The 11,365-nt window shown below is 42.4% G+C and overlaps 1 protein-coding gene across 3 annotated transcripts in view; it reads left to right on the top strand.

Annotated features, from left to right (window-relative positions):
* The first annotated feature begins 690 nt into the window (after positions 1-690).
* Positions 691-11,365, top strand: part of ENPP2 (ectonucleotide pyrophosphatase/phosphodiesterase 2) — a 116,332-nt gene continuing 105,657 nt past the window's right edge. The window contains exon 1 of one of the 3 annotated variants that reach the window (XM_054560967.2): positions 691-866. In XM_054560967.2, the coding sequence (XP_054416942.2) occupies positions 846-866 (21 nt within the window). In that variant the 5' untranslated portion in view covers positions 691-845. 3 annotated transcript variants of the gene reach the window in all.

The following is an 11,365-nucleotide window of genomic DNA, read 5'->3' as shown; positions in this document are numbered from 1 at the left end:
TTCAAAAATTAAAATAACTGTAGCTACTGTTGCTTTATATTAATTGTGTCCCCGTTAGTACAGTGGGTCACTCAGCAGGGTGGTGGGTGGTTTCGTGAATGTGGACTGGATGCCAGTTAAGAAGACCTGCATTTCACTTTCTGGTTGGGTGATGGGGCAAATATTTTTCTGAGCTTCTAATTCTTTATGTGTAAAATGGCAGTAGTAGGAAAGCCTCCTCGGCATTGTTTGGGAGGCCAAATGACAGCATGATTGTGAAAAGCCCTTTGTAAACTGTGGCGTGTTTTAGAAAAAAAAAAAAAAAAAAATTGGTGGTGATATTTTCCAGAGCGTCAGAGGAACTTAAACAGCCATAGGCCTGCCCCTGTTTGACCTGGAAATGCTAGTTCAGGGAATGCATTAACAACACAGCAGGAAACTTCTGCTGCGAAATCCTTTTGGAAACAGACTGAATCCTACAGAATGAAAGAGAAATGGCAAACCACACCGCACAGAGGTTCTCCTTGAAAGATGAAAAATTAACTGGGCACTGTCGGGGGTGGGAATGTGGATGGCGGCGCTGGACGCCCCGTCTTCAGCCTCCCGACACTTTCCTTCCCCAAAGCCATTTTAGTCAAAGGTCATGTGTGTGTCTTGTCAAAGGCCAGCTTCCAATGGAATCATTGTCCCCCGGGACAGCGGCCCCCTGACTACATCTGCATTGGAGAAATCCCAAAAGCAAACGGCCAGTGCAAACAAGAGCAGTCCGCAGCAGCCGTCCCGAGCACAGCTCCCAGGTCGCGGGGCTGCAGCCCAGGCCGCGTCCGCAGCGCCAGGGCAGGAACAGACGCCGAGACTCCCGCAGCATGACCCGCCACGCCGATCGGGTACGGTATGCGCCTCTCTCTACACGTCCTCCATTGCTTGGGCTCCCGGGTCACAGCTGCCATTCTGTCAAGCAGAGAAACCTTGCAAAGGGCCTCCAGGTTTGCCGGAAAACGGTCCCTGTTGGGCTGCGTTCCCGTGCACTCAGCTGGAGCAATTTGCAGGCGCGCAAATGCGGAGCTCAACTCATTTCGAGTTTTCATTGCCAGAGAATGAGTTTGTAAATATCGAGTTTGTCTCTGGTTTCTGGAAAGCGAGCCGGTCCAACTTGCAGGACTGTCGGTTCACCACGGCTCCACACTCTGCAAGCGGGCGACCCTCAGCCTTACCAGCCGCAGGGCACTGCAAGCTCTGCCCTCCTGGGCCCGGCTTCTTGTTTATTACCTGTGGGACACGGGCTTGGCAAGAAGGACGGGGATTTTAAAACAATATGTTTAGTAATGTCCTCTGGACTCCCACACTTGCCTCCAGGAAACAGAATCATCTCCCTGAAGGAGGGAGCCCCTTCCCCACAACGCGCCCCTCGCAGGCTCCACAAAGATGTTGATTGACGTGCACAATTCGGCACAGCCAGTTTCTTGGTCCTTTGTCCTTTTCTATTTGAACAAGCCTTTCAAACCGATCTGGCTAATTTTGGATAAGACTAGAGGGAGCCCTGGGTCTTAACTGATTATGGTTGCTTTAGATCTGGACTTGGAAATCTCCAAGGGCGAACACTGGGGAGCGTCGGCAGGGGCCATGGGCACAGCCGATCTTCAGGTGCGGAGCGGGGGTCAAAGGGTTCCAGCGATTGCTGGGCTTCCACGCTCTGGTTTCATTTTAACAAGTGAAGCACGAGCCACTTCTCACTGATAGACGGAATGGACACAAAAGCCGCTCTAGTGCCCAGCAGGATGGAGAGGGAACCCGATTCCGGTATTGCTTGTGTATTTATCACATACCCAGTTCCACGGAGCGCAGGAGGTTTTCTGCACTTCTGCTCATCAGGTATTTAATGGAGCTTCCGGTTTCCCCTGCAGTAGTCACCTCTGGCTGCCACCTCAGTTTTCTGCTCCTCTTCCCACCAAACTCCTTGAAAGAGTGGGTGGCATTTGCTGTCTCCCGACATGTCCTCACTACCGGTTTGCTCCTTTACACCCAGTCACCTGGCGTCCGCCCTCACCTCTGAGGGCCAACCTTTGGCAAGGCCGTCGAAGACCTCCTTGTAGCAAAACCATAGAGCGTTTTCAACTCCCCCCCTCCCACGCACACACACAGCCTCTGTGTCATTTTGAACTATTGGTCCTTTCCTCTCTCTGTTTTTGACTCTGTCCTGGATGCTGCAATCCCGTGCTTCCCTGGCTCCCTTCTGACCTTTTGAGTTACAATTTAATACTTAAAGGGCTTCACTTCATAAATGTCTGTGTGCGCTGCTCTTTCTTCTTGGCTCTCTTCGCTTGTCATCCTGCAGTCTCTCTGGATAATCTCATTCACTCCAGCGGCTTTAACCACTGCATATACATGGTGTCTCCCAAACCTAGCCTAATCTTTCTCCTAAAATTCCAGTCCCTGCTTTGATGTTCCATAGAGCACCTTAAAATCACCGAGTTAGGACCTGGATCTGTCTTCTCCCTTCTTCTCCCAGTCCTGCTCTTCCTCTTTTCTTTGCCAGTGCTTAAATGGCATTTCTCAAGTTGTCCAAGTCAGACACAACAGAATCACCCTAGGTGACTTCTTCCCTTTCCTTCATGACAATCATCACCAAGCCCTGTCTGCTCTCATTGCTGAGTATGATTCATACACATACCTGTGTCTCCACCTCCCCCACCACTGTTATAGTTATGGCCAGTATTCCCTCAAATTCCATTCTGGCCACAACTTCCCATTAGTCTCATCTGGCGCCAGTCCTGCCCAGCCCATATCTCCATTTTGTTTCCACACTGTGTCAAATGATCTTTCTTTTTTTTGAGATGGAGTCTTGCTCTATTGCTCAGACTGGAGTGCAGTGGTGCAATCTCAGCTCTCTGCAACCTCCACCTCCCAGGTTCAAGCAATTCTTCTGCCTCAGCCTCCCAAGTAGCTGGGATTACAGGTGCCTGCCACCATGCCTGCCTAAATTTTTTTTTGTATATTTAGTAGAGGCGGGGTTTCACCATGTTAGCCAGGCTGGTTTTGAACTCTTGATCTCAAGTGATCGGCCCGCCTCGGCCTCCCAAAGTGCTAGGATTACAGGCATGAGCCACTGTGCCCAGATGGTGTCAAATGATCTTTCTAAAATATAATATGATCATGCAGTTCTTTTTGGAAAAGTCTTCAGCAGATTCCCGTTTTTATTTTCTTCCAAGAATAATTTTGGTGGATACACGTTCTCCTCAACTTGCCTTTTACCTTCCTCTTCATTGTTATATCTTACTACTCACTCCCTCTCCACATTTTGTGCACCATTTTTGTACATTTTATATACATTTTGTCCATATCATATATGAATTTAGGCGTTTTAAACTATTTATTAAATAAGACTTTCTTTCTGTACATCTGTGAGGTCTGTGTCTAACCTCTATTTTTGTTTAGACCCAGCTGAAAGCCCCTTTCTCTTGGAAACTATGCAGATCATCCTTCCTAATGGGTTAGGTGGCCCCCTCTTGTTCTCCCAGAACTTCCTTTATTTCTGTGGATCAGAGCACTTACCATTCTTTACTACAACTATCTATTTACTTGTCCATCCCACACCAGTTCTTAGGGATCAACTCTTTTTGTCTTAGTATAATTACAGTTAGTGCTTAGACCCAGCTGGGATGCTCAATGAATTCTTGTGCAATTTTTGTGAATGACTGTTTATGTTTAAGCATTGAATTAGATGACAGAGATACAGAAGCTTTCAGGAAATTATCATCTATAATATGCTAAGGAATAAAGATTAAGCATGATTATCAGGGAAAACATAGTTTTCTACTTATTTAGCAATGGAAGGGTTTAGACTTTCTGGATATTTGAGAATAATGCCTCAAGTCTCTGGGTCTATGAGCTCCCTCTCTAATTCACATCTCAACAGGTGGGCTTCTCCTATTGCTATTGCACCTATCCTAACCTTCCCCAAGGAAGAGCTGCAAGAAAGGCCTTTTGCAGTTTTGGCTCTGTTGACTTTGTGAAGGCAAAGGAATCCTCTTTAGGCTGGAACCTGGCATGGGACAAGGACACTAAAGGCCTAGATAGGTGGGCTTCTAAGAGTCCTTTGATAAGCTTGATCCAGGGAAGGCATCCAGAACCTCAGAATGGGCCAGTGGGCAAGGCCTCTAAAAACTCTTTAGAAAGTGATGGAGAATGTGGGATGCTAGAGATAAGAAAATGCAGTTTTGATTTCCTAAAAAGAGAGATGTGTGCAATCTAAACCTTCAGACAGAAAGGTGAATGATGATTAACTTTAATAGGGAGTTATTTAGACTTGAAGTTGTTCTCAAACTGTTTGAGACCAAGGTCCTTTTCAGGTATAGATACACACTACTCTTCTCAGAAAAAAATGCAGGATACACCACATATTGCACTTTGTATGAACTTTCAGTGGGTTCATTACAAGTCAACTCTGAGACTCCTTTGATTTGTAATGAACCTCCGATTAGGAATCTCTAATCAAAGGAATTAATTAATTCCACAGATATTTGGGAGAGTGAAGTAGGTGGTGAATAGTGGAGCCAGCATAAGTCAAATTAGGCATGTTTTCTTTTTTGAGATGATCCCAATATCATGTGTGCTAATGACCATGAACTTGGAGTCACAGGACCTGGGCTCACATCCCTGCTCTGGCAATTGCTACTTATGTAATTTTCTGAGAGATGATTTTATTATCTATTAAAAAAGAGTAATAGGTGCTGGAGCATTTAACTAAAATAAAGTATGCGAATGCACCTGAAACATGGTTATACTCAATAAGCTTAGTTCACAACATTGATTTCAGGAAGGCACAGATTCTATGATCTTCTTCTGGATTAGAAAAGTGCATATGGGCTGGATTCATGACTGGTTGAATGCATTTATGAAAGGAGAGCTGATTAACAGATGGATTGGCATGTGAATGTCTTTAGTGGCATGCTACTGGCCTCTGTCTTCATTCCTGTTTATTCAGCATCATTGATATCTATAAAGGCATAATATAAGGCTCCCATTTGCTAAGAGAAAAGGCATAAGGATTAGGAGTCCAAAAGTTATCAATAAGATATAATCTGTTTTGGCTTTCAATTTTTGGGGGGTGTGTGTGCAGAGATGGATATAAAAAGTCTTATGCATGGATCCCAAAATTCAATTGCAAATTACTAGATATGTGTGTATGTGTATGACAGAGGGGGATGGGAAGGAGAGGGAGAGGGAAAGGGAGATTGAGAAAGGAAGAGACAGAGAGAGGAAGAGACAGAAAGTTAGAGAGAAGTGGCAGCTTTATGTAGTTAAGGTTTAGAGATTTAAACTGATGATAAATCAATAGTGATATGTTTCTTTTAAAATAGAATTTTGTTGTATTAAAAGAGGTCTAGAGGCCGGGTGTGGTGGCTCACGCCTGTAATCCCAGCACTTTGGGAGGCCCAGGCAGGTGGATCATGAGGTCAAGAGAAGGAGACCATCCTGGCCAACATGATGAAACCCTGTCTCTGCTAAAAATACAAAAATTAGCTGGGTGTGGTGGCAAGCACCTGTAGTCCCAGGTACCTGGGAGGCTGAGGAAGGAGAATTGCTTGAACCAGGAGGCAGAGGTTGCAGTGAGCCGAAATTGCACCACTGCACTCCAGCCTGGGCAGCAGAGTGAGACTGTCGCAAAAAAAAAAAAAAAAAAAAAAAAAAGAGAAAAAGAAAAAAAAAGATGTCTAAAGTATAGAACATGAGACATGATAGTCATTGTACTCTGTATTGTTCAGACCATATTTAGAACAATTGTATCTAGTTCTGGGTGCTACACATTAATTTATTAGCAACTGTATTGTCTATTATTGTTTGAGCACCTAATATGTGGCAACCACTCTGCTAGATGTTGGAGACAACAGTGCTGAAGAAGACCTGATCTCATGGTATTTACAAAGGAGCAGAGGTGTTAGATGAGGAACCAGGTGATTTTAATTCAATATTATACTTGCTTTGATAGGGGAAGTTTAGGTCCTCGTGATACCACCTGAGAAGGGATATTTAATCTAGACTTAATGGGACCAGGGTAAACATTCTTTAGGAAGTGATGTCTAAATTGAGACCCAAAGGCTGAGTAAAGATGAGGAAGGTGAAGGTGATGGAGGGAAGAGGGCTTCAAGCAGAGGTGTCAGTACCTTCAGTGGGCTGTGCAAGGAACTAAAGAAGGAATGCAAGAGAGGGGAGGGGATGAGAGAAATGAGACTGGAATGGTGGCTGAGGCCAGAATGGCATGACACTGTCCTTCTTGAAGCTGTAATTGATCTTTACGAAAATGGGGAGCCAATGAAGCTTGTAAGCAGGGCAGTGTCACAATCAGTTTGGGGTCTTGGAAAGATCAATCTGGCTGCAGTATGAACAATGAGTTGGAAGGATGGCTGGTAAGACAGAGACCACTTAGGAGACACTGTGTCATATAAGCAAGAAAAGATGGTGGCCCTAAACAAAAGGGTAGCAGGGAAGATGACAAGAGTGGATTAGTTCAAAAGCTAATTAGGAGTTATAAGAGTATGGTAACAGACTGCAGGAATGCTCTAGGAAAGATGGGTACAGGACATTTAACCTGCAAAAGAGAAGATTTAGAGGGTCGCAATGTCTGTCTTTCCCTCTAATGTGGAAGGGAGATGATCATTGTGTTTGTCTTTGAGAGGGCAGGTAAATGAATGAATGAGCCAAATGAATAAGAGACACAAGGAGATACATTTCAGCTCAATACAATAAAGAATTTTCTAACAGGCATCCCAAGGCAATGAATTCTTTATCACAGAGAAATTTAAGCAAAGGCTTGATAGCAATTCTTGGAAAAGTTGGAGAGGCAGGAATATGGTTAGCCAGGCTGGAGGGCACTGACATTTCTTTTCAACCCTAGGATTTCAAGATTCTGTGTATAAAGTTCACATATCTGAGCTTGGCATTTAAGGCGTCCTGGGATCCAGTCCTTTGTTGGGTGGCCATATGTCCTGGTTTCCTGGTATGGTCCTAGCTGTTTCCTGCAGCTATTAACAGCAGCCTTTTTCATGCTTGAAGGGGTCTTAGTTTGAACAATAAATTTTATGACCTTTCAGCCCTATGACTTGATTTTCCTGCCTCGACCCCTGACATTCTTTTAGAACTCCCATGAACTACTCATACTAAACTATTTGTTACTCTCAGAGTAGACCAGGCATTTTATTACAAGTTGGTTTACTTATGCCATTTCCTGTGTCAGGAATACCCTTCCTCTCCATCATCTTTGTACCTCCTGGAAAATATACCTTTTCATTAAGTCCTAATCTAAATCAAATGTTGAGTCATTCATTAAGCTTTTCTTTCTTTTTTTTTTTTTCTGAGACAGTTTTGCTCTTGTTGCCCAGGCTGGAATGCAATGGCGTGATCTTGGTTCACCACAACCTCCACCTCCTGTGTTCAAGAGATTCTCCTGCCTCAGCCTCTCAAGTAGCTGGGATTACAGGCATGTGCCACCATGCCTGGCTAATTTTGTATTTTTAGTAGAGATGGGGTTTCTCCATGTTGGTCAGGCTGGTCTCAAACTCCTGACCTCAGGTGATCTGCCCGCCTTGGCCCCCCAAAGTGCTAGGATAACAGGTGTGAGCCACCACGCCCAGCCTTTTTTCTTTTTAAATTGTCTTTTTATAATGTGATAGGTTGCATTATATTGCTGAATATATAATTATTTTTATACTTTTTTGAGCCCTTTCCCTAAATTATCATCTCCTAGGAGTAAGGTACTAAGATCTTTGAAAAATACAGTAACCCATTGGAATGAATGGTGCTTTGTTTGAAGCAATAATCTTTCAGAGGGAAATTTTCATTTATTAAAAAAGGTCATATTTTCATTATATGAGTGATGCATGCATTTTGTGGAAAAAAAATCAAAAAAGGAAAGTACAAAGAAGAAACAAAAATTATCTACAATCTCACTATTTAGAGATAAGCATATTAACTCATTAATGAATATCCCTTCTATATTCTTTTATGTGTATGTAGTCTTAAAATTGGAATTGTCCATAGCCTTCTGTAACCTGCTTGTCTTTAACAGCATACCACGAATATTGCCCCATGCCATTATATATTTTTCAAAAACATAATCTTCAATGGGTGCATTGTATTCTAGACGTAGCTGCCTCATGATTTGTTTGGCAAACTCCTGCTCGATATCAGGCTATTTCCACATTTTTGATGTTGCAAAAAGAGCTATAATGACCAACTCCCAAGACAAACATTTATGCATCCATTTGGTGTGGGACATTTATATTTTTCTAAGATGGCAAGACAATTATTGATGGAAAGAAGGATATTGAGTCACTAAGAAAGCATGAGTTAAAAAAAGGCTAACTTTGCTTTTAAAAATGTCATTTTTATTTTATGTTACATATATTGATTATATATGAGATTTTTATATATGTGTATATACTTATTAGTCCTATAAATTAATGAAGGTGCCTTGTCTGATTTGGAAATGTGTCAACAATCTGTAGGCTTAGTACAGAAGGGATTGATAACTGATAAGTAAATTTCTTGAATAAAAAATTGAGTTTGAAATCTAAAAACTTCAGTGCCTTTGTATCAATGTAAGACATAATTTCATTCATAAGCTAAATATAAGGGAAAGTGACATGTTTGCCACAGAATAAAGGCATTTCTGTGAAAAGAGGGGCACTGCACTGCCTAGTGTTTTGGTGTTTGGAGAAGGTATGAGGCCACAGACTTGAAACCTTATTCCAAAGTAAATAATTTATCACCTTAAAGACCCAACAAGCAGGAAGGTGCCCATTGTAGAGTGGAATGCTTTTATCTGAGGAGAAGCAGGCTTTGGGACCCACTCTGAACCCATTTGACCACTTTTTAATAGAATAAACGAAAGACGTTGTCATGGGTTGAATTGAATCCTCTCCCAATTCAAATGTTGAAGTCATAATCCCCCGTTCCTTAGAAGGTGACCTTGTTTAGAGACAGAGTCTTCAGAGAGGTATTCAAATTAAAGTAGGTCATGAGGATGGGTCCTAACCCAGTATGACTGATGTCTGTATAAAAAGGAGAGATTTAGACACAGGAACACACACAGGGAATAGATGGCCATCTACCAAGCCACGGAGTGAAGCCTCAGAAGAAACCAATCCTGCTGCCCGACACCTTGATCTCAGACTTCTCATCTCCAGAATGTGAGACGATGCATTTCATTGTCTTTTTTTGTTGTTATTGTTTTGTTTTTGTTTTGGCTCACTGCAACCTCCACCTCCTAGGTTTAAGCAATTCTCCTGCCTCAGCCTCCCAAGTAGCTGGGACTACAGGCGTGTTCCACCACACCCGGCTATTTTTTGTATTTTTAGTAGAGATGGGGTTTTACCATGTTGGCCAGGTTGGTCTCAAACTCTGACCTCAAGTGATCTGCCTACCTCTTTTTCCCGAAGTGCTGGGATAACAGGTGTGAGCCACCATGCCTGGCTGATACATTTCATTGTTTAAGCCACCCACTACTCTGTTATATGGAGCTAACTAACCCACATTTCTTGAAAGCATAATGTCCTTAGCATGGTTTCAGCTGGTAACACTCAGTACAACATTATTTCACTTTCCAGTCACCAGAGAGTTTGCTCTTCTTCGTGGAAATGGTCGGGACAGTGCTTTGCAGATTCACGGCTTGCAAAGCATTTTCATTTCTATTATCTGCTTGACCCTGACAAAGCGTGTGAGATGGGAATTCTTATCCTCTCTGTTTTAGAGAGAGAAAACAGAGGTTCAGAGAGACTAAGTGAATTGTTCAAGGCTGCACGGCTTGGAAGTGGTAGCGCTGAAACTCAAACATGGGTCTTCTGATGCTAAATACTGTGCTCTTTTAATTAAAACTCAATGCGTTCGTCTTCATGAACATGTCAAATATCATCTTCCTTCTCTGAAGTTTGAAAAGACATAGGTTGTAGCGTGCTGAGCCACATTTCTCCATTTTTATAACTTTCATAAGAATGATTTTATAAGCCCTCTTGTTGGACTATATGTGAAGCCTGAAGGCACCTACTCTGCCTGTGTCATCATTATCAAATATTTACCAGGAATCCTTGATTTACGCCCCTGTGTTTACTTGCAAAGAAAATTTCGTCTCCACTTAGAGGCTTTGTTTACTAACAAAATAGGCTTTCTTAGTACACAGTTTGATTACCCACAAATCCAACTGCAAAACTTTGGATATGTTGGATATATTAGAGTTTTTCCATCATTAATACTCTTCAGATATTAATTCAACATAGTGGCGCGAGAGACGCCTACATTTTCCTGGAAGCTGCTTGACTTTAATCAGCAGGAACAAATGCAAGATTATTGTACTTTTCCCTCGGGTGACCTAAGCTTGTTCTTGGCACCCGTGAGTGCAGAGCGCTTGGTTGTCTCAGAGTGTTTCAGTGGCTTCTACACAGGGGAGTTATTAGTTTTTAACCTTGGGGATAATTCCATAAGAATGCAATTCTTTTCCTCCCTGAAAGAACAAAATATTGCTTGTGTTAGGTTATCCCTGTTATGCAATAAAACCAGTGGTTCCCAGATGGTGAAACTATAAGAGATCTATAGGTAGGGTTGTTAGATTTAGCAAAAGCAACAAAACAAAAGAGACAAAAACAATAAAATCCCAGGATGCCCCAGTTAAATTTCAATTTCAGATAAACAATGTATACTTTTTTGGGATAAATACATCCCTGATATTGAAAATACTAAAAAAGTATTGTACCTGGCAACCCTATCTGTAAGATAATTTTGTGGGTGGAGTGTTAATAATTTTTCAATATTTTAAAAGTCTATGAAAATTATGCATTTACCCAAGTAAGACTTCAGAGGTTATTGACAATGTGTTAAATTTCCTTGAGTTTGGTTGGGATTTTGTTTTTTGACCTAACTTGAAAAAGCACTGCTCACCCCATGGGAACCACAACAATTATACTACCCATTTTCTTTTATTTTCTTTTTTCTTTCTTTTTGTTTTTTTTTTTTGAGACAGAGTCTCTCACTCTGTTGCCCAGGCTGGAGTGCAGCAGTGTGATCTCGGCTCGCTGGAACCTCCACCTCCCAGGTTCAAGTGATTCTCCTGCCTCAGCCTTCTGAGCAGCTGGGATTACAGGTGTGCGCCACTACGCCTGGCCAATTTTTAAAAAAATATTTTTGGTAGAGATGGGGTTTCACCATGTTGGCCAGGCTGATCTCGAACTCCTGACCTCAAGTGATCCTCCTGCCTTGGCCTCTCAAAGTCCTGGGATTACAGGCATGAGGCACCGTGCCCGGACTATACTACCCATTTTCAATGACTTATATTCTAGGGATCATGCAAAGCCCATACATTATCTCTTGCAACGCTCAAAATCAGAGGTTGGTTAAC

The sequence above is a fragment of the Pongo abelii genome, chromosome 7, assembly GCF_028885655.2.
Source record: "Pongo abelii isolate AG06213 chromosome 7, NHGRI_mPonAbe1-v2.0_pri, whole genome shotgun sequence".
Lineage (NCBI taxonomy): Eukaryota > Metazoa > Chordata > Mammalia > Primates > Hominidae > Pongo > Pongo abelii.
Note: the sequence above shows the minus strand (reverse complement) of the source record. Positions and strands in the feature narration are given on the sequence as shown.